At 35.7% G+C, this 21,664-nt stretch overlaps 1 protein-coding gene across 1 annotated transcript in view; it reads right to left on the reverse strand.

The window, feature by feature from the left end:
• Window positions 1-963: 963 nt before the first annotated feature.
• Window positions 964-21,664, reverse strand: part of SBF2 (SET binding factor 2) — a 188,810-nt gene continuing 168,109 nt past the window's right edge. Inside the window, exons 34-43 of the mRNA XM_017727347.1 lie at window positions 20,557-20,658; window positions 19,260-19,445; window positions 13,216-13,342; window positions 12,240-12,367; window positions 11,484-11,717; window positions 7,178-7,282; window positions 5,929-6,122; window positions 5,413-5,500; window positions 3,829-3,960; window positions 964-3,545 (exon numbers count right to left, since the gene is read on the reverse strand). Of these exons, the coding sequence (XP_017582836.1) occupies window positions 3,447-3,545; window positions 3,829-3,960; window positions 5,413-5,500; window positions 5,929-6,122; window positions 7,178-7,282; window positions 11,484-11,717; window positions 12,240-12,367; window positions 13,216-13,342; window positions 19,260-19,445; window positions 20,557-20,658 (1,395 nt within the window). The 3' untranslated portion in view covers window positions 964-3,446. The remainder of the gene's footprint in view (window positions 3,546-3,828; window positions 3,961-5,412; window positions 5,501-5,928; window positions 6,123-7,177; window positions 7,283-11,483; window positions 11,718-12,239; window positions 12,368-13,215; window positions 13,343-19,259; window positions 19,446-20,556; window positions 20,659-21,664) is intronic.

Consider the following 21,664-nt stretch of genomic DNA (forward strand, 5'->3'; position numbering starts at 1 on the left):
TCAGCATAACTGGGGAATGGGTAGATTAATTTCAGTTTTCTGACTCTCCAAAGCAACCACAGGATAATCATGAACAGACAAAATATTTGGATGATCACAAATATGAAAAATGAAAAATGTGGTGCAGCCACTTTGACATACTCCAAGAATATTACAGGATGAAAAGGCAAAATGACAGCATTTGGATAACATCACCACATTTTTGTTATGTCTGAAATTCACAAAATAGCAGATACAAATCATGTGTGTGGGATGTGACACAAAATTTTGAACATTTGCTCTTGGGTCTGTTAGCTGTTTGTGTACCATTACATAACCAGTGACCCACACGTGTGGCATGCTAAGTATTTTATTTTTTAGTGTAGTAATTCTAAGGCTCCATCAAAAGTAAGGGTTTTTATAGAAAACACTTGTTAGATAAGAAAGAGAAATCACTGATATAATACCCCAGTATCAACTCTTCAAAGCTTCAGCTCGCTTCATTCCTCCACCTACGCTGTGGATGTTTTGTTACTGAAGGCAGAGAAGGGCAAACAATCCTCTCCCCTTATGTAAGACCTGTTGCAATTCTCTTTTCTACAGTGGGAATGTTGTGATACACAGTATGGGAATAGCGATGGGACACAGCAGAGGGAGCACGTCTGCCTCATCCCCAACTCCTGCATGCGTTCCTTCTTCTGGAAAATCTTCATGGAATATGAAGTTGAATCCTTTTGTACACAGAACTTCTCCCAAACAAATTCTTGGCTCCTAATTTTCTGCTGCTGCTGGCACAACTCAAACATACTGGCAAACCCTGTAGCTTAAGCTATGCTGACTTCTCCACATTTTCTCCAAGTCTCTGTTGGAATCTTTATTTTGCAGAGAAGAGCCCCTCAGGGACACTGCAAACGTTGTATCTTCACACCAAGAGCCTGTTTCCTACCATTCCCTTGGATATTCCTTACACAGACACCACAAATATCACATCTCTCATTTCAGCTTTTATTTGGGTATTTTTAAGTTAAGTTGCTCAAGTCCATTTTCCATCAATACAGACACTAAAAACTGACATCAACATTTAAGGCAACATTAGCATCCATGCCAAGCTCAATATGCAAACCACGTCATGTAAGCACCACAGCATCCCAGAACTGCCACAGGTCCCCTACCTCCGTCACACGTTCCCTTTCCGTTTGGACTCTGCTATCCCACACAACACCCAGGAATTCCATTTCGATGCACAGTCTCAAGTAAGACCTTGCCATTTTTTGATAGTTTCTTTTTAAGGAACTAGATCATTTTTGCATAAGGTGATATGAGTGAGACACGTCTCAGGGTGAAAGTATGCAGTTGACTTACGTTGCAATACCATATAGAATTTTTTTTTAAAAAATATATTTAACATCATTATTCAAAGACTTTAGTATGAACATTACACATATTTAGCCTTTGGGTAAAGGCTATACACTGAGACTTGTTAGAATGATAATTTTGCTTTAAATTCTGATTTCTTTAGTGTTACTGTTGACAAGGGTTTGCGTTAGGGATGCCCAAGTGCAACTTGTAGGTATGAATATTTACAAGTATACAAAAGACCACATAGTTTTTAATACACCCACTATTCTTAATACAGAGTAAATAAGGATTTTTCTTGTGCCCGTGGAATATTTCAACAGGTGGGTCTTGCTTTTTTCTCTTTTACAGTAAAAGGAAAGGTTTTACTTTTCCTTAAGGAGTGTATTTATTCCAAGATGGTTAGCATACATATATCACATAACATACAAGAGTTAAAATTAACTAGTTACAAAATAAGCAGTGGTATGTATATCTTCATATAACCTAAGAACAGGATCAGTATTTTACAAAGTACATATAAAAGTACTTCATATACAAAGAAAAATACAAATGTGCAAACACCATTGTCACAGGTGGAAATTTGTCAATTGAAAAATGCTAGAAAAATCCTTCATATTTTTGTTTTGAAATTGCAAATGCATTAAAAACAGCTGCATTTCCTATTGTGTGTGGTGAGAAATCTGTGTTCCTTTCTGACAAAATACATTAGTTATAAAAAAACCCACAAAGTTTAATAACTGAAAAATCTTGTAAGTATAGTCAGTTTGGTTAGGCTGACATTAAATTACAAGCAGAACATCTGGAAAAATGAGAAAATAGTGAATCATATATACAGACCCTTTGTAATATTAGTGTGCTATTTAACATATTAACATTTCAAAGTAAAAACAATGGCTTAATTACCTATATATTCTACTCAAAGTCCTCACTATTCCTAGACTGTAAAATTTCTACTAATTTGGGGCTATTAAAAATGTTTTGCCAGGATTTTAAGCAGAACAAACACAAGTTCATCAAAAGTAAAAATCTATAAACAGTCTTCCAATTAATGTGCAAAAAAATGTTTAAAAAGTATCAAATCACGACACCTCAAACTTGATTATGTACATATTTAATACCTGTAAATGCTGTTAACTAGCTAGTTTTGTTTTGTTCTGCTATAAATAACTTACCTCTGTCCTGCAAAATGTCTGCATTGTAAAGATTTCAGTGCAAGTGCTTGCTTCATTGTTTAGTGCATTATCATGTTCGTTATTCTTTATTTTACAGTGAGCAGAACAGCATATAAATTAACACATACAACTCACACACAAGAGATCCTTCTTCTACTGAATTCCTAGTTTGTTGTTTTCCATTTCTCCAGGATAGTTTTCTTTTTCCAGCCAGTTTTCTTTCATTTATCCCATTGGAATTGCAAACAGAATCTAAAATAAAAGTCTTCAGGTAATCCCTAGAATTTGAAATTCCATTAACAACATTGCAGAAGCACTCAGCAGAGCACAAGATTAGAGAATGACCTGCACACTGAGAAGACACTTGAAAGTCTGGCATCAGCCAATTTCACTTTTTTGGTCTTTAAAAATATCAACTGTCTATAAACATTGGCAACCTGGTGTGTATGTCACTGGACTCACAAGCTTCATTTATTTATTTGTTTTTAGGAATTGTAGACATGTTCCCTCTTATTCATGACTAGCTTGGAAATAAGAACATTCTGCTTAAAAATCTAAATAAAGTGGAAATACACTTCTTGCTGAAGGGAAAATTTCTACACTTTCCTTTGGACAGGTTTCCTAACAGAATAGCTCTGAAATGAGAAAACCAGGATTAAATGATAGTGCAAATACAGCCCACTTTTATAGCTAGGAATTGTACTGAAGAAAGAGGAAATTCAGGATAAATAGATTATTATTTTTCCAAGTCCTCCCTGGAGAGAAAAAAATAGCAGTTACAGTGGTTATAATTATTAAACAGAAAAGAACTTATTATGAACTTTTATGGCTGAAATGTAAGGAAGGTGGGTTGTGTGTCAGTAACATTCCAGAACTCAGTTTCTTCCAGGAAGAGGTGCTTTAACAGGACTTTATCATGGAACATTTTTCTCCTTTCTAGGCATCTGAAATGCAACTCTGGATTCTGTCCATCCATTGCTGAGCACTCTGTGCATCTTGGGCACAAAAATTATATACACGTTTATTTGTCTTTAGCTGCAAAGGAAAAACAAGGATACATAGACAGATGTCAGCACATGGAAAAGAAAACCTGCAAACTTTAAACTGTAATACTTAATGTGCTAATTGGGTCTGAATGAACAATTTTTGAACTACTGCTGTTGAGAGTGATGCCAGCTACATAAAATTTTTTTGTCTTGGGATGGCACAACAGCTCCTTCCTAGCTCACACCTTCCAGCAGGACTGGAAACAGTAGCTTAAACATATCAAGGGAAAAAAGTTTCACATAAAGATCAAGTAAAGACCAGATATACTTACATCAAAAAATGCCTTTTCACTGGCATGTTTTGGGGCTCCAATTGTTGGAGAAGCAGGAATCACAGTTTCCACTTCTGCAAGGTCTATGTGTCCCTTACAGCTCGTATCCTCACCAGAGTCATAGTATCGCAGCTGGACCACAAGAGAACAAAAACATCCAGACATGCTTTTAGATGGACCTTTCAGTTTAATTCCCTTTTCCTGGATACAGCCTGGGGGCATGGAGTGGTAAGATCGGGAGGCACAAATATTACTAGGAGCTGAGGAGGTGGGGGAAGAATATTTTGTCACCAGAGCTCCAGAGCAGAGAAGCAAATAGTCATGGACTGCTCTGGGCAGAGGACATGTGAGGCAGGAAAGAAGAAGCATTTCTTCACTGGGCACTACATAAAACTAACACAAAAGCTTTACTTCACCAAGGTGTTGACAGAACATTTATTCTCTGTATTTCAAGAATTTAAAGTGATCAGCAAAAATTTAAGTGTAATTTTAGGTAATTATATACCACATAGAAAGCTCACATTTTCCTATACTGCATATAGTGGTTGAATGAAGTCTGTGCTTTTTTTTTCCTCCTTGCAAAGATACTCTGGTATGAATATTAATCACTCTTCAAACTGGGTTTCAACATGCAAACAAGTTCCAAAAAAAAGCCCCCGCAACAAAACCCCAACAACTTCCCACAAACCAATGCAAAGCAGTAAAACAAAACTTTACAGCAAAGGTCAAAGAACAGAATTCCAGCTAGGATTGATCTGTATTACTTGTGCATCTATCATACTCAGAAGGATATTTGGTTATACAAAAAATTTAAAGTATTTTTTTCTCCTGCAAAATGAATATCTTCTCCTATATATAAGATATACAGGATATATTAGGAAAAATAATTACAAACAGCACATTTATTGGTATTTACCATAGTGATCTCGAAGTACTCAATTAGCATTTCAAGAGATGCCAGTCTTTATCTGTATTACATATTGTTAAGTGTATTGACTATAATAAATTAGTATTTTTTAAACAAAAGCATACATGAGTCTGAGAAGTTACAACCCCCACTGGGTGGAATATTTGGCTCAGAATATTTTACTGCCTGATGACCCAACATTATTTGAAGTACATGAGACCATAAATTTCTACTGCAGAATTCTGGCATACATTGTAAATTGGATAAAAAGTTTAGATCAGCATATGTCTATTTTTGGTGCTCCTTTTTGTACAATGATTAGGTAGAACACTTATGAATAATTTTGCTACTAAATTACTACATGACTATGACTAACCTAAAATACTCTTACATATTTTAAAATACTCTCATATATTTTTATAAAATATTCTTAAATGTTTTTTTTTCTAAAAAATAAAAGGGAAACTACTAAACCCCCTGTGTCTGCTCAGAATTCTGTATGAGCTACAAGATAGATACCCAAGATAAACATAGATAGGTCTAGCATGATGCAGCACACATCACACCTGAAAATCATCATTACTAATATTGTTTGTAAGACCAATCTATTCAAACCTAGTAAATAAAAAAGGAGCAATGTAATAAGAAAAAAAGTCCATTATCTGAAAAGGTTTTACCTGGTGTTTTGTCACATCCAGCACAAACCAGCGAGGCTTCCAACCTTTTAGTAAGGCTCCTCTTTTGTACAGCGTACCTTCAAAAGATCTGAGAGGGACAGAAAATACAGATAGCATGTGATTCCATAATATGGATACTGCTGACAACTAAAAGCCCCAAAATGACTACACACATATTAAACACTTATTTTCCTGCAGGAAAACTAGTAAGATTTAAACCAATAGTTTAGCTATTGGTAACTGTGATACACCAATAAAACACCCTTTTAGTACTTTGGATGCATTAAATGTACAACTACAATTTGCTTGCATATCTAATGAAAGGGAAGGGTGAAGGATGCTGGTAGGAGACAGAGGCCCACCCACTGAGACAACTAAATGTAATCAAATTCAAAAAGAAGAAATAAGGTAGCCACAAAACATCCTGTGCACTGGAAAATTTCATTTCTTCCTAAGGCACAGACTTGCATCAATCTAATAAAATATTCATAAATACTGTCTGATTATTCAGTTTACCTATTTTCATCATTCTTTGATGTGAAATGATTGTACAGCGTCGTTGTTCTTCTGTCTACTCCATTAGAGGGAGAGATGCTTGAACTCTGCTCCTCACCCAGCCCACTGTCAGGTATTTCCAACAAAGACCTCTTTTGATAGGAATGTAGATTAGGTGACATCATCCCTGAGGAGCCAGAAGGATGTCTCCGGAGCTGAAAAAGAGGAAAATAGAAGAAAAAAGGTAATGCAATGTGTCTTGCATTGTGAGACTGTCTCAGTGCCATACTGATAATAAGTACATGGTACAACATGTAAGTTGGGAACTACTGTGAGGCCAAAAAAAGTCTTCCTAATACAAGTCAGTGCTGCCTCAGAGAAGAAGCCAGAGGGATGGCAATTCCCTGCATTTCTTAAGCAGAAGGGTTCACAAGGTGTAAGAAATCAGTATTTCAGAAAAGCTTCAATCTATTCCAGTGACATACTGTTGAACAGTGTTTGCCTTGCTTTCTCAGAAGCATCTAAAACTAAACAGACATTTGGATACAATAAATTTTCCTGATTTCAAAGGGAAGGAAGGTGGGGAAAGGAAAAACTACAGCTTCCAAGAGCTACTTTACAGATCCATGTCATTTTAGTAGAATCTTGATAACCTGGAACAAGAAGGATCCTGAATTTGGTCCTAATCTAAATGACAACACTCTACAGATACAGTAGCTCAAAAGCCAAGCTCACAAAAAGCAGTATCTAGCATTATTAGAGGTGCACACAGAGAGCAGAGAGGCAGACCCTGACTTAGAAAGTATCTATATTGTCAGCTATTCTTGTTACCACAGTCAGGAATTGGAAACAGAAGCATGAGTATTTCCTATCTCTACTTAGAAACTATAACTCCATTTAGCCATGGAAATACCTTTATTTATCCCTGAAAACCTGTGATATCCTTTTGGCTGCTTTCAGGAACTGAGCTTTTTTTTGTACTTCAAGAATCTTTTACATATCTAAAATCATACAATTGTGCATTAGTAAAATGCTCATTTTATCTGTGTGTCTTAATCTACTCTGGAAAAGCAATTATATGAATAGTACAAGTAAAAATATATTTTTCAACATGAAGAAATAAAAAGCCAATATCATGGGTCAGAACAACATATTCAGTTTTTCAAAAGCAATATTTTACTCCAAGAAATACAGTGATTTTGTCAGTGCCCCAGGTAGCCTATACAGAAGGAATGGAATTATTCTATTGGACAAGTTCTTTTCTACTTACATTGTCTTGTCTGGTGTCATCCTTTAGATTCATTTTGACCCTTTCCCACAAAAGCTGCCACCTCTCTGGGCTCTGATTTAATTTACTTTCCAACCTTTCGATTTCCTGAAACAAGTAACAAGGGTTTCCTTAAGAATAAACATTTCTAGCTGATCAATCCCTGGCAACCATTTTTATACAACCATTCTCTCATCAATGTTTTCACACAGTGAACCTTCAGGCTGTGTTGCCCAGTAAAGCTCAAAAGCCTTTGTCATATGAGCTATAAACTGAGATCCATCAGAATCAGGAGTCAAAGGCACCCAAGGACTGCATCAGCCACATTGTTCTTCCTGCATGTCCCAGGCTGGAGGAGCCATCAGGCTTCCAATTCTCCCCCAGTTCTCCTGAACACACAAAATTCAACACCAACTGCCATAACAGAAACACAACACTGATAAGGACAGGCTGTATTTTATAAAAATATTTACAAAGAACAAATTCTGTGCTGTGACACCAACACTGTACATTGCCAATATTAACATTTACCCTGGTTTATAAAATGTGATACAAAGCTGTAATAAAAGAAGGAAATGAAACAGAAAGATTTATTCAATTTGGATGCCAAACTGTAACAACATGTTCTTGTTGTGGAACTTGGGAATATGACCTATGTTGATAACCTCCAGTTAGGGTTATTTCCTGTTAATAAGACAGTGAAAAGTTAAGTAAAAAGAGGCAATTTTATTAGTTTATGTTTACTTGTGAACACTCATTGATATATTTGTCAAGACGTTGATGTATGGTCCATATCACTTGCCATTCTTCCTTCCTGCATTTTTACTTTCAGCAACTACTCATTATGAAAATCTGATTATTCATGAAATAAAATTAAAACCTCTATTTTGCAAATTCAATTAAGAATTAATGATAGAATAAAAAATTGCCACAGGACATAGGCCCCTCATGCTATATAGAAGCCAACTAAACACCAAGACATTTATTTTCCAAGTAGACAAAGTAAGTCTCTACTTACTTCTACTCTACCTAATAATTAAAGTAGATTTCATAATTTTGTCCAATTCCTATTGGCATTTTGATTGAAAAATTCTTCAAGAAATTGCTATTAATTGAAAGACAGAAAATCATTATACTTTTAAAGTAAGAAAACATTTTGATCAGGAAATTAACTTCTGAACTGAATTTTGAACTCTTAGGTGAAAATAAGAAAGCTAGCATTTTAAAATGTAACAGGAACAAAATATTTCTACAAACTTCTCCTTGCTGAAGCTAACTTAGAAAACTCCAGAGTGAAACTAAATGTAAGAAATGTGGCTTAACAGCAAGAATCAAACCAGAAGTTGTAAATACTGAAGGTAGCTGAAAGTCACATATGCTCTCTTTCTGCTAAGAAATAAAACCAGAATATCTTTGTTTGGAGTATTGTCACAGGTAGATAAAAAAATAAGGAATGATGAACACAAGCCAGACTAAAGGCTTCTCTAGATTACTTGTTTCTCTTTCCAAGTGCTGAATGGAAAACACTTCTGGAAGGGAGACATAAAACTGAATCAATTTACCACACACTTTTTAAAGTAAAATCTTTTCCAAATTGCTGCAGAAGGATATAAGCTCTTTATTGCTGTCAGTTAGTCAGGTTTTAATCTGATCATTCTCTTTCTGCCCTAGTCTTGACTTCTGAGTATGAATCCTTCCCTGCAGAATCTGGAAGTAACTGAAACTTGTAACTTAGCAACTGGGTCACATTCCTTCTTTTTTGGCTCCATAGTGAGTAGTGATTCCAGATCTTAAAATGAAAAACTTACATGAAAAACTTTCAACAATCTCCTGTATATAACTTGAAAAGTTAGGACTAAATTCTCCTTTAATAGACCCCATGTAAAAAACATACATGGCAATAAATCACCAAGGCTTACTCTTGCCCCTTCAGTTTTAAATTTTATGGAAAGCAGCAGATTTTTTTTTTCCCTTCCATGTGTGGAAGGGACTATGAGTAAATGCATTTCCTTGAAAGAAAAAAAATCCTTAAATTTATATCTCTGGTTCATCTCCTGTTGTCCAGGCTTACAGGGACAGAAATATGTATGTATAAAAAGAAAGGTTACAACAAATTCAAGTGTGAGAATATCCACTTCCTGCAATTAGCAGTTCCAAGCAATTAGCATTATCAGAAGATCTGCTAAATAACCTGCTTTGGAATATCTGAATGGTAGAGACAGGAGTTAAATCTGCAGCAGCTCCAGAACTCTGGAGACTGATCACCTCCTTTGCATCCACAATGTGTCTGTGAATGCACACAGCTTCATCTCTCACAATTCTTAGAAGTACCAGAATCTGATCCAGTCTTAAAAGAAGAGCACCACCATGAAAATTCTGAATTAAGGCACTCAGTAACTTCTCTGTTTCAGCTTTACATCCTGAAGTGCACTATTTAGTTTTCAATTGAAAAATATCTTTAGAACAAACAAATTTGGGCTTATCATTATAAACTAACCAAGAATCTATCTTCCCCAGTAATTTCCGATGCTAAATATGGTCTCAGCTGAAACATTTTTTGGATACCAACACATTCTCAGTGGATTTATGATTAAAGAGAGGTCTTTCTCCTACATCAGCAATAGCCCTAAATTAACAACTTGTTTTAAAAGAACGTTCACTTTGCTTTTTAAACTTAGAAGAATATTTTTGTAACCTTTATACAACCTCTCCAAAGTCTTCCAAATGTTCTCTCCATTGCTATCTTTCATTACTATAATCTAATTCACAAATAACATTTAAACTCTATAAAACCTGACCCACTTATCTTTAGCCTATAATATGGCTAATTTCCCTATTATATGGCAGTTTCTCACAGTTGTGGATATGGATAGTCTGGCATCTACCCCAGGAAGAAATGCAGGGGAACATCGTTGTATTCCTGATGTGCTTCTGGCCTCTGGGTACCTGACACCAAAGCTCTCTGTACTTTGTTGAAGAATCCCTGAAATGACCCCTGCTGACAGGCTGCTCTTTCTTTTCTTTTGGGAAGTTACAAGCTCTGAGAAGTCCTGACTGTCTTGTTTTGAGTCAAGGGGGGTCTTACAGGAGATTCTTTAAATTTTTTTTTATATTGGGCATTGTTCCTGTGTTCGATCAATTATGATTGGAAGGAGCAGACCAAAAGGAATTTGAGGAATGTGCCAGAATAAAGCTAACTCTCTATCAAAATCTTCAAGGACTCACATCCTTTCAGAAGCTTCCTACATTAAGACTTGCTAAAATCATCTTTGATTCAGGGGAATTGGGGGCCCACAGCATATCCCAATTTTCCAAGCATTGCAATATTGGGCTCCATAACCCCAGCTTTAATGTAAGGTAAAGTCTGCAAAGTGTTTCCAAAATAAAACACTGCACATAGTGATGTGGTTTTGGACATACCTGTGGCTTGAAACAATGGAAGTGAAGAATGCCCTTGTCGTTTTCCTGTGCTATCAGTTATGACGATAATCAAATGTTAGGCTGTTAATTAATTATAATCAACAAACATCTTCATTTTTAAGACAAGACAAATGTTAAATCACTCTAAATAACTACAACAAATATGATAATGGGATCATTTTTCATCCTTTAATGAAGAAAGGACAAAACCTAAGCAGCCTAAGTGAGCCCAAACAAGAAAAAGCCAAAATCAAGCATCTATTTCAGGCACCAAAATATTTTGAAGAATCTAAATTTATCAGTTTGGTTCTAGTAAACATGAATAAACTAAGAGCAATCATCATAGAAAGCTTTTTGGAGCAATTTGGGCCAAGATGTTGTGTTTATGTTTGTGTATCTGTGTCCCAATTGTTAAAATCAACAAGTGTCAGATTCTATCTTCGGATCTGTACAAAAATCTGGGTTGTTATTTTACCACACACCTACTTTAAAATGAGTAGAAGGAGGTCAATAAAGCAAGATTCACCATTTGCCCAAATGAAAATAGCCCTTCCTGCATTTCCTAGAGAAGGCAAACTAAAATTTTATTTATTTTTTAAAACAGACAGTGAAAAAAAAAATCCATGAGTAGTTATTAACTACAGTTACAGCGTACTCCCAGGGAAGTGCTCATTCAGGACAACATCAGCTTTGCAGGAAGTCTGATTGACTCCCAGAACCACCACCGTATCTCCAGATCAACCAGTCAGTCTTGCTAAAGACCTGCTTTGACATCTGTCACGATCCTTTTAGTAACAGCATATCTGTAAGGCAATAACTTCAATAAAAAGGAAATATGAATTTCATGAGCACTAGAGAACTTACTGTTCCGTGCAACACAAGTACTTACATTTAAAAGGCTGGTGATGGCATCAGGCTGTATTTTTTTTACATCATCATAACATGGCCACACTATTTTCCTCTTAGTCTGAGAGACTGAACCATCTGTTTGGTCGTTTTCTTCTGAAACACTGCATTTTGCAGGTACCATGGTCCAATCATAGGAAGGACCTGTAGCCAAAATCTCTTCTACATAATAATCCCACTTTTTGAGGCTGGACATATTTACATTTGGCTTCAGTGCCTGTTTGAAACAAAGTGTTGTAACATGAAGGAAGCCTTTGAATTTCAGACTTACAACACAATACCTGTATTTTCCAGATTATTCTAAATTGAATTCTACAATGGGGAGTGTACCGTGAATTTTCTAAAATTATTCAAGACACAGCCCGACCTAGGGGACATACATTATCATACAAGACAGAGATATATATAATGTGATTCAATCAGATTGTTATGAAATGTATCCCACTATGACTCTAAACTCAGTTCCCCTTTAAAGAAAATTTTAATAACAATTCATATAATTTCATGAAATCAAACAAGGAACCTCATTTACTTCACCAGGATGCAAGAATACACATTCCAGAATTTGGCCCTTTAAATTACATTTCCATGACTTTGAGATACTGCTTCAATCAATCAGGTAGGGTCAGTCTTGTCCACCAAATACTTAAATCAGTTAAGAGCAATTAAGATATCAAAATGTACTCAAGGAATCACTCAGAATAACCAAACACCTGTATTTAAAAAAAAAAAATCATACCTCTATTTCAGTAGGGGCATAGAGGTAATTGAAGAAAATAGGGCTCCTTTTGTGCATCTTTTCAATACAATCCCAAATACAAATTCCTTTCTTGGCATGTTTATCTCCTTTATCTTCAAACAATGTCCCTGGGGAAAAGAAGAGCAGCAAAAAGATAGCTTTATATCAATGCATAACAAATGCTAAAGCACAGCCTAAAGGAACTTCACAGATTGAAGGTATAGCAAAGTCTACTATCAAATGCCACTGCAACAGGAAATAAATAAAGAAGATATAGAACAGAAATTAACTTTTTTTGGAAATAAAATGGTTGCTCAAGTCTAATCTGCCCCACAGCTACACCAGCTTTTAAGAAAAGCATTAGAATTGACCGTATGCCATGAGAACCGACCCACAAAGCAGAGAATTTTAGAGCAGGTTTTAGTGGACAAGTCCCAAGAACAGCCTCAGCTGTGGTAATGTAGCCTCAGTAAGAGGGCTCTGAGGGCAGGTAAGGCCTTGGAACCAGTAAGGTTGCACATGACAGATGGAGTAAAAAAGAAAATATAAAAAGAGAAACACTGAAGATAATGCAAGAGAAAGAAGTGGGAAGTAATAGATGGAAAGGTTTTTCTTTCTTGAAACTTTATGCACTCGCTGATGGATTCCCAGAGACTGTTTCTGTTAAAAGAAGGTATTTATTAGGGAAAATGGAACTATGTGGATGAATGGCTAAAAACCCCTGAGGCATGACACTAATTTCTTCCACTTTCTCTTAATGCCATCAGGGGCATGGCTCAGGAATCACTGATGTGGAAAATACTACATGCTCTTGACCTCCTTTTTGCTTTTTAGACCTGAAATGTAATTCATTACATGGTCACCACGCAGTTATTGGACCATTGTAACCCTGGCAAACCTTTTGTAGATCAAATATTGAGGAGAAAAATATCAACAACTATAAAAGCAATATGCAATACACAAAGATCACACATACCATGTTCTAGTCTTTCATAATCTGAATCCAGAAGAAATGTTTTAAATCGATTTGATATGTGATGAAAAGCCAGAAACTTCAGATAATATTGATTGAACTCAAACTCTGTCGGGTATTGGTTATGAATCTAAAAAATAAAATTTAAAAAAAAAAGAAGGAAAAAAGTGGATATTGAGGTATAATACAAATAGATATGTAAGAAATAATAAAGTGAAATGACAGCAAAACAATTCCCCCATGAATGCTGAAAACAAATGGCAAGTGTCACACAAATCCTTCTAACATTTTGTCCTAGAATATTTTTTGGCTAAATAAATTAATGTAGTGTCTATGCTGCAGAAACATTTCAGAGCAGATAGAGTGAACTGTATAGTAAGCAGTATTATACTCTGCACAAAGCCCATGATTCTTTCAGGAAATCCAACTGGATATAAATCTTCCTTGATAACTCTTGAGTCACCATGTAACTTCACAGGTAAAGATGCTACTCCTGGATGTGGCTGGAATTCAAACCTTAACTGGAAGGTTTCACAGTGGATTCCTTGCTATTGCTCAGAACTCCACGGGGCAGACACGTAGAGAGACAGTGCTGCAAATGACATTCCATCTACCACTCCTGAAACAGCCAATTTCTCAAGTACTTGCTAGTCCACAGATATTTCTTCCTTTTCAAAACACGACGCAAAATACTGCAGTATGAAAAAAAAACCACACTGAGGAAATGTCTTGCCATTATTCTTCTAAAACAGTTAAAAACTATGTAATTCCTTGAATTGTTACCCTCATTAGGCTATAGCTCTAACTCAGTGAAATGTCTCCAATATGACTCAGGAGCTGATATTTATTTAAGAAAACTATACAAGATTATCAGAATACAGCACTGTGAAATGGCTGGTTCTTCACAGCTGGTGTAAGATTTTAAGCATGAAGTTTAATACTCATGGCAAAAAGAATTCAGCATTAGTTACTGATATTCATACTTGATATCCATATAAAATGAAACATTCTAAAAATCTTGATGAGAGAGTGCCTGGAGAAATTTCATGCGTTAATTTAAAATTTACTCTTCAAATAAGTTTGACTCATGATCTTTATTTTCAGCAAAAACATGGCAATTAACTGAAAATTCCTAACTGCAGTGGAAAAAAGTACAGCTTGCAATCGAAAAAGAAATTGCTGACTGAATTTCACATTTGAAGTATGTCCCACTGTGCTTTGCCTAGCTTCACATCAAACCTGTAATATACCTTTAGTTCTGCAATCTTCCCATGCCTTGTATTTAGCATTCCCACCACTCATTTTCCTGTTCCATATTTTCTCTCTAATCTCTTATCAGTTTCTCTCTTAACTTATCAGTTACTCAGTGGGGTTTTTTTCAGTACTGATGGGAACTGCTATTAAGACTACTTGAAGCTCCTTATATTTAGATTTCCATACAGAGCAGCTAAATAAAGGGGGGAAAAAAGTGTTCAGCAAGTGTTTTCTACTGAATATACAACAATGACAGGAAAATCCCTTGAAAGGACCTATAAACACCCACACAGCATTTCAGACAGAGAATTTGTTGTTATCATATCTCATTATCTTGGGGCTGGGTATTTAAAATGCTAAAATACTTTAAGATATGTTAGTTCAATATATCTGCTCCTATTTAATCCCCATTTTCCCCCTGATACAAATACTACATTCCTGCACTGATTTGTAAAATAAAGCTAAGCATTTTTTTTCTATGATAAATTCAGGACTTCAATTTCATAGATGAATTAAATATTTAGCCCTCTTAATAAAAAAGATTTTTTTTCAAGGAGAAGGTTTTCTTTAATATACTGTAAGAAGGAAAGGCAACATTCTGCTATTTGACATGAATTATATACAGGGTCTTAACTTCTGCTTACGGTCCAATAATTATTTTAATACATTTAAGAGTTACAAGAACAAGCTGCTGATAAAATCTTATCATGGATCTTAAAGTTGTGGGTGATTCCATTTTTGAGATTTCTGGATGCACAAATATCGTAATAACTAGAAGTTATTACAATATAATTTACTTTTAAAGAGAAAACAACTATAAAACATTTCTTTGATAGAGGTAAACAATGCAGTAATTGCTGTTGTCTTAATCTCCATAATATATGAACATTCAAAACCTGATTAAACCTATATGTGTTTCTAATATTATGATTAGAGAAACTCAGCATTTTAGAGTCCTTTTTAAAATTACCATGTTCCCACTGAAGTATCTCCTGAATGTATTTAATAATCTTATCGATCTATCAGCCTCCCTTAGTTTTCCAATACATTTTGGTATTTTAGTTGCATTAAATATCAATTTTTACTTAGCATGAATGAGCAATACAGTACTCCCAATGCCCTGTGCTGGTAATCACTAGGAGGCTACTCCTGCAAACACTGCAATAACTGAACACATCTCCCGGGGGAGCAGCACTCACCTCCTCTTACACAGGGCGCTGTAACAGAACTCCTTACTGAGCTTAAAAGAAGTCAGCTCTAGAAAATCATCCGGTTTTGATTATATTTAATAAATTACCAAATAGATTCAGAAGAAAAATAAGAAAAGCTTCCTCACTGACATCACTTGCATAAACTTAGTCTCCTTAGAAGCAGAGAAAGTATCTGCCAGATGCTGCTATTGTGAAAGACTGATTTTGCATTAATAATTCAGCTGACACCTGGAGATACTGGCATAAACAATGACTTTTTATAAGATGATGCAGTTCTAATTTAGGAATCACTGCTTCATTTGTTTTCTCTGTATCTTTAGTTTAACCAATGACATTTAATGCATGTACTGGCTCTGTGGTAATTTTCCTACTGCACCTAGTATATTTCTAAAGGTTAAAAATACTTTGAAAGGACCAAATGTTTGCTTCCAGTTAATGGGTAATTTTTAAAAACTGATCATAATATATATCACTTCAGGGTCAAGTTGCAACCTAATTGGATTCTGTAATTGTGTAACAATTTGCACAGAAACCAATGAAACTTCACAAAAAATTTCAAGCACAGATGTTAAGAAAACTTATTTTTTATGGTAAATCCATACAAAATTTCAACCAATAATTTGACTTCAAAAGCAATTTCCCTAGAATTTACAACCACGCAGTTAGAATTTGGTAACTCAATACTGTGCCATCATCATGAGTTAGAAGAGTAATCTAACTCTAGTGCTAGAAAAGTTAGTCAGAGTTGCATTCTCCATGGGACTGTAAGTCATTTAGCTTACAGATTTTTTTCTAAAAACAGAGAAGTCTATATTATCTATATTACACTGATTATGTTTCCCATGCCCTGTCTTGGATGAAGATAACACTTCAAAAAGATTATAACCCCTACACAGCTTTATCTTTCCTCATAAGAAATTACTGTCTTCTTCAGATTGACAAGCTAAACTGCTTGTAATGGTCTTTTCTACCAAATCTTCTCAACATTTTGGCTGGGAAAAGCAGGCAGGTGCCCAAGAACCCCTGAGCTAAGAGACTGGAAGGGTGGCATCTCCACCAGAGCAGCAGTGCATAGCTCTTGATGGGCTGCAGGAGGTACTCGTCCTGCTGACGCAGCTGCAGCCAGGGGATATGCACACAGCTTCAACTCACAAAGCAGAAAATACAGATCTCCCTGTAAAATGTATCTGTTAATAACCTGTATACTTCATGAGATAGTCAGATGCCTGCTGAGTGATATGCACCAAAGCTGCTACCTGAGGTGAATTACAAAGGAAATGTTCTTATATTTCCTCGACACATTCACATGATCGCAGCCTGAGGCAAAATCGTACCTGACAGTTGTTAACAGCAGGGATTTATCCCACTTTGCATTTCATCCTAACTTTCCAAGGTGGGATGACTATAATCCACTATTCCATGTCCTTAGAACTGCAGACTGTGTTAACCTTTATTCAAAGTAAAACCAAGAATTCTGCCATGAAGAAAACACAGTCCATTCTACTTCATGACAATAAACTCAAATCCTCGAACTTAATTTTTAACTTTCTTCTGGATAACCCATTTGTCTTCCAAAATTTGTGTCATCTCTGAATCACTTGAGAAAGAAATACTGCATGGATAATTTCCTTGCCTTTCTTAATGACAACTTTTTAAGATTTATTACAGTAAAACTGAAGCAAAGTGTTTCAGGGTCAGAAACAGGATGTAGGCTACGTCTACATTAGCAAGTAATTAGAAGCAACCCAGAGTAGACAAACAGACCGAACTCAGCAGCTGGAGCTGAGGTTCCTGCAGCCATACTACACATTTGTGGTTTTACCCAGACTAACCTAGTCTGGTTGAGTGGATGACTCCACTATACACTGATGTCCCCAGTGGTTTTAAGCTAAGTGACAAATCACTGGCTCAGACCTTCTAAGAGCTAGTGTTTAGCACACACCTGAAACAGAAATTTTGGGTTTAAATTCTTCCCAGAAAAACCTAGTACATATGCAGCAGACCAGCATCAAAAAATAGTAAGGGGAAATGCTGGAAAGATTCACTCCAAATTTACACTACTGCTTTAAATCAGATATAGGTTTACTCCATTCTGCTAATGGATGCTGTTATCCAATCAGCCAGTTTAAGCTTAGACACTGAGAGCAGAGAGAATACAGCACCATGACGAAGACAAATGATTTAATTCACGGAATTGAATGAACCACCAGGCAGACGGGTATCAGTATTACAGCACATGGCAATTTTGTCCTGTTGTAGCCACTGCAACCAAGAACATGGTTTTATTCTACTTCAGAAAAGGAGCAATAACCCTAAGCCTACTGTAAGAAGAAGTGTGACACTTGGGCAGATTGACCTCTTTGAACGAAAAATGCAGTACTGATTCTCTCTAGAGAAATCTCCCAGTTTCAAATAAAAACCAACCTTACGACCACAACCACTGGGAAATGGATGAAACAGAAGATGTGACAAAAATTTCTAAGGTTTTCATAAGGGGAATGCTGTAGGAATCAATGCAAATTCCAAGGTTATGATTTATTAACTTCTGAGACAGCAATAATGATGGCTGTTGGTGTTTAACATTGGGACACAAAGAAAGTTGGGGATTTTTTCCATAACATATTTTTCAGTAAGTCTTCACTCATAAGCTCATTCCTTATCAGTCTGACACAGATATATCTGAAGAATGTTCTCCATTGCTTTTGCAAGTTACTTAATTTGTGGAGTTTTCTTCAGGTAGCAGAGTAAGGCTACTCACAGACTCCTCTTTCACGCAAATATTCCCTATGAAAGTGTGTTCCCAGTAAAAAGGTTGGTGCTTTAACAGCTATTTTCTGTGGTACACAGTCATCCATACATTTTAACACAGGTTAATAATATCAAGGAAACTTTCAGCTTTTTCAGTGAGAAAAATCAGAGAAGTGGGAAAAGAAGGACACATGTACAAGGTGAACTATGCAAGCACCCCTCCTGTATTTGCATACACAGAAACACTGCAAAGAATTTTCGTTTAGTGGTTTGACATGAAGAAAAGGACAGACTTCAGAATTAACCTGAAATGAGTATAATCTTCTTAACCCAACTTCTTCCTACACAACGCAGTTGGTGGTGTCCATCTTCTTCTGCACATGTACTAGACATAAAAATCAGAACATCTCAGAACCCCTGGTTTATAGCTGGCATTACTCCCAGAACTGGTGCAGTACAAGGCCTCTTCAAGGCTCATCATCAGGCACAAGGAATGAAGAACTGTCTAGTCAACATACTACAAATCACACCATTCCTCCTTCTGAATAAAAGACTCTAAAAGCCAGTCATAACTTAAAAAACCTCTATTTGAAACCTCTACACAAATGACCTTAATAGATCCTTACTACCAAGCATCCCTCTGAGTCTGCTGTGTATGGATGGGTCAGTCTCCTCTAGACAACCATTCCAGCACTTCTTGAGGTGAGATCCATTCATTTTAATAAAACCTAGGGAATGATGTTACTAGTCTTCTCTCAAACCTGTATCTATAACATCTGAAATGACATTTCTTTATGAAACCTTCTTGTAAATGAAAGTTAGAGGTTGGCTTACCTGATGCACACAGTCTAAGAACTGTAAGAAAACAGGAGCAAATCCACTACCCTGACAATTGAGGGTCAGATTACTGCGTTGACTGAATTTATGACCAAAAGAGAGCCATTCTTTCTCCACCAGCATTCGGAAGCCTTCAAGTGTCCTGTAGAAGGGATCACTGAGTAACTGCACCAGAGATACCACCTAGATCACAAGACAGGATATTCTGTGTTATGAGTCCCAGAAGTTAGGAAAAACCTTTAGTAAATGAATATAAACATTCAATGACCTGTTTATTGTTCAAGAAAACAAAAGCTTTCATATAAACTCAATGACAAGTATTTTATCACATACATTAAGTACTTTTATAAAACAAACCAAATAATATTTCACATGAAAAAGCTTCAGTTACATTGAGACTTCATGGTATCTGTAGAAGTAAAACCTAAGCAGCTACAGACTTGGGAGGTGACTACAATGCTTACTACATTCAAATTGTTTGAAATAAAACCCCTTTTACAATAAACATTTAAAAGATAGTATCTGCTACCTCAGCAAATAAAGCATGAAAGAATTGGTCCTGAGGGCTACTTCAGAGTTTTTTGCACCTGCCAACTGCAGTCTGTTTTTATAAACAGCATCTCAGGAGACTTTAAAATGCAGCACAGCCTTCTTGCACTTCCAGCTAAGTATCTCCCCTCTCTACTCTTCATTGTTTGGCAATGATTCCAATAATTATGGTCACATTCTTTTGTGTGTTTGTTTACCTGGTATTATGATGCTGGCTGCACATGAAGGTTTTATTTACTGGAATTATGGATATCTGTGTTTCTCTTCTGAATTATGAAGCAGCAGCATGGACACAATGCATCTATTAAATCAGGCAGCAGATCTTGATTCACCTAATTTATAGTTTGAGGTGATCTGTCCTTGCAGCAGGTATTACAGGCACTTTGGCACAAATTTAGTGTTCTTCCTGTGTGGTCTCCTAAGATCACTTATGGAAAGTGAATGGAAGAGAACAAATCCCTCCCGTGTTTAAACTGTGCTATGTTTAAAATGATAAATTAACAGTTGTGGCAGTGTTTAGCTTTCATTCTTACACATGGTCAGGTGCAGGAACGCAGATGAATTCATTTTAAGGAACTATTTCATGATGTAAATTGCACATGATTGCAAGGATCTATGCATTCTGGTTTCTGCCACAACACAAATTTATTCACGTCATACTGAATTATCTGTCGCTTGTGTAAAAAGGCATTGCCTGTGTTTTTTCTTAATATTTAACTATTTCAAGGTTTTTATAGCAGCTTACTTGAGCAGTAATATCCCAGCCATCTTCCAAACAAACCATAACAGAAGAACCATTTTCCAGGAGTTCAGAGATGATGACACCCAGTTGCATTATCCTGTGAAGCTATAAAGTATTATGAATGAGTAACACACTCTAGATAAATCTTTAGAAAATATAAATAAAGAGAATCTTTTAATATTTAATATTTAAAAATGTATTCCTGGATCTACATATAGTACAGAAAAATACATTGATGCAACTGATTAGGCAACAGTAAAATGTAAGAGTCTAAAGATTTCCACCTGAACTACAACAAAAATAAGGGAAGTTTTGAAGATAGGAACTAAATGTATTAAAGCCAATGAGTACTGTAATAAAATAGCTGTCATAAAAAGGAGAATGGGAACAACACAGCCGACAGATTTACTGGAGAGAAATTCCATCCTGGGCTTAATACTAATATAATTTCCTGTGAAATGTTAATGTTCCATAAAGTCTCTAAGTACTTTGATGGGAGAACCCATGTAAGATATTTACAAGATAATATTACTAATATTCAATCCCATGGAAGTTGGAAATTAATGAATTGAACAATAAAAATAACAACAACACCACGAATAATCAAACCACAAATGTAAAAACAAACTGAGAAATAGTTTAGATAGTTGGGCAGACAAGCAAAAATGTATGAAAAGATGACACTTTAATTATTTGCACTTTAATACTCATTACACAATGATGCTAAAATAAGCAGGTTAAAGAAATTCAGGTGAATCTGAGCGATTTTATCTTACTATGAGACTTCACATTATTATTACTAAAAAGAAAAATCTATATGATGATTTTACCATTTTTGTACACTATGACAGCACTCTTGGTAAACAACATAATAGGTAATACATAAGCAATTCAGTTTTTTACAGCAGAGTGAAACTGTTCTTTTGCAGCACTGAATATAATCCAACCAACAGAAGCAATAGGAAAGATGAAAGCCTGAAAGAAGGAAGAAAACAGTATAGGAAAATAAATAAAAGATGGCAAGAATCATGTAAGATCATTTAGGCAAGGAAAAAAATAAGTTCAGAAAGTACAAAAGGCATAGGAAAGTAAGAAGAAAATTAAATTGAAG

This window comes from Corvus brachyrhynchos, unplaced genomic scaffold (assembly GCF_000691975.1).
Source record: "Corvus brachyrhynchos isolate BGI_N302 unplaced genomic scaffold, ASM69197v1 scaffold542, whole genome shotgun sequence".
Lineage (NCBI taxonomy): Eukaryota > Metazoa > Chordata > Aves > Passeriformes > Corvidae > Corvus > Corvus brachyrhynchos.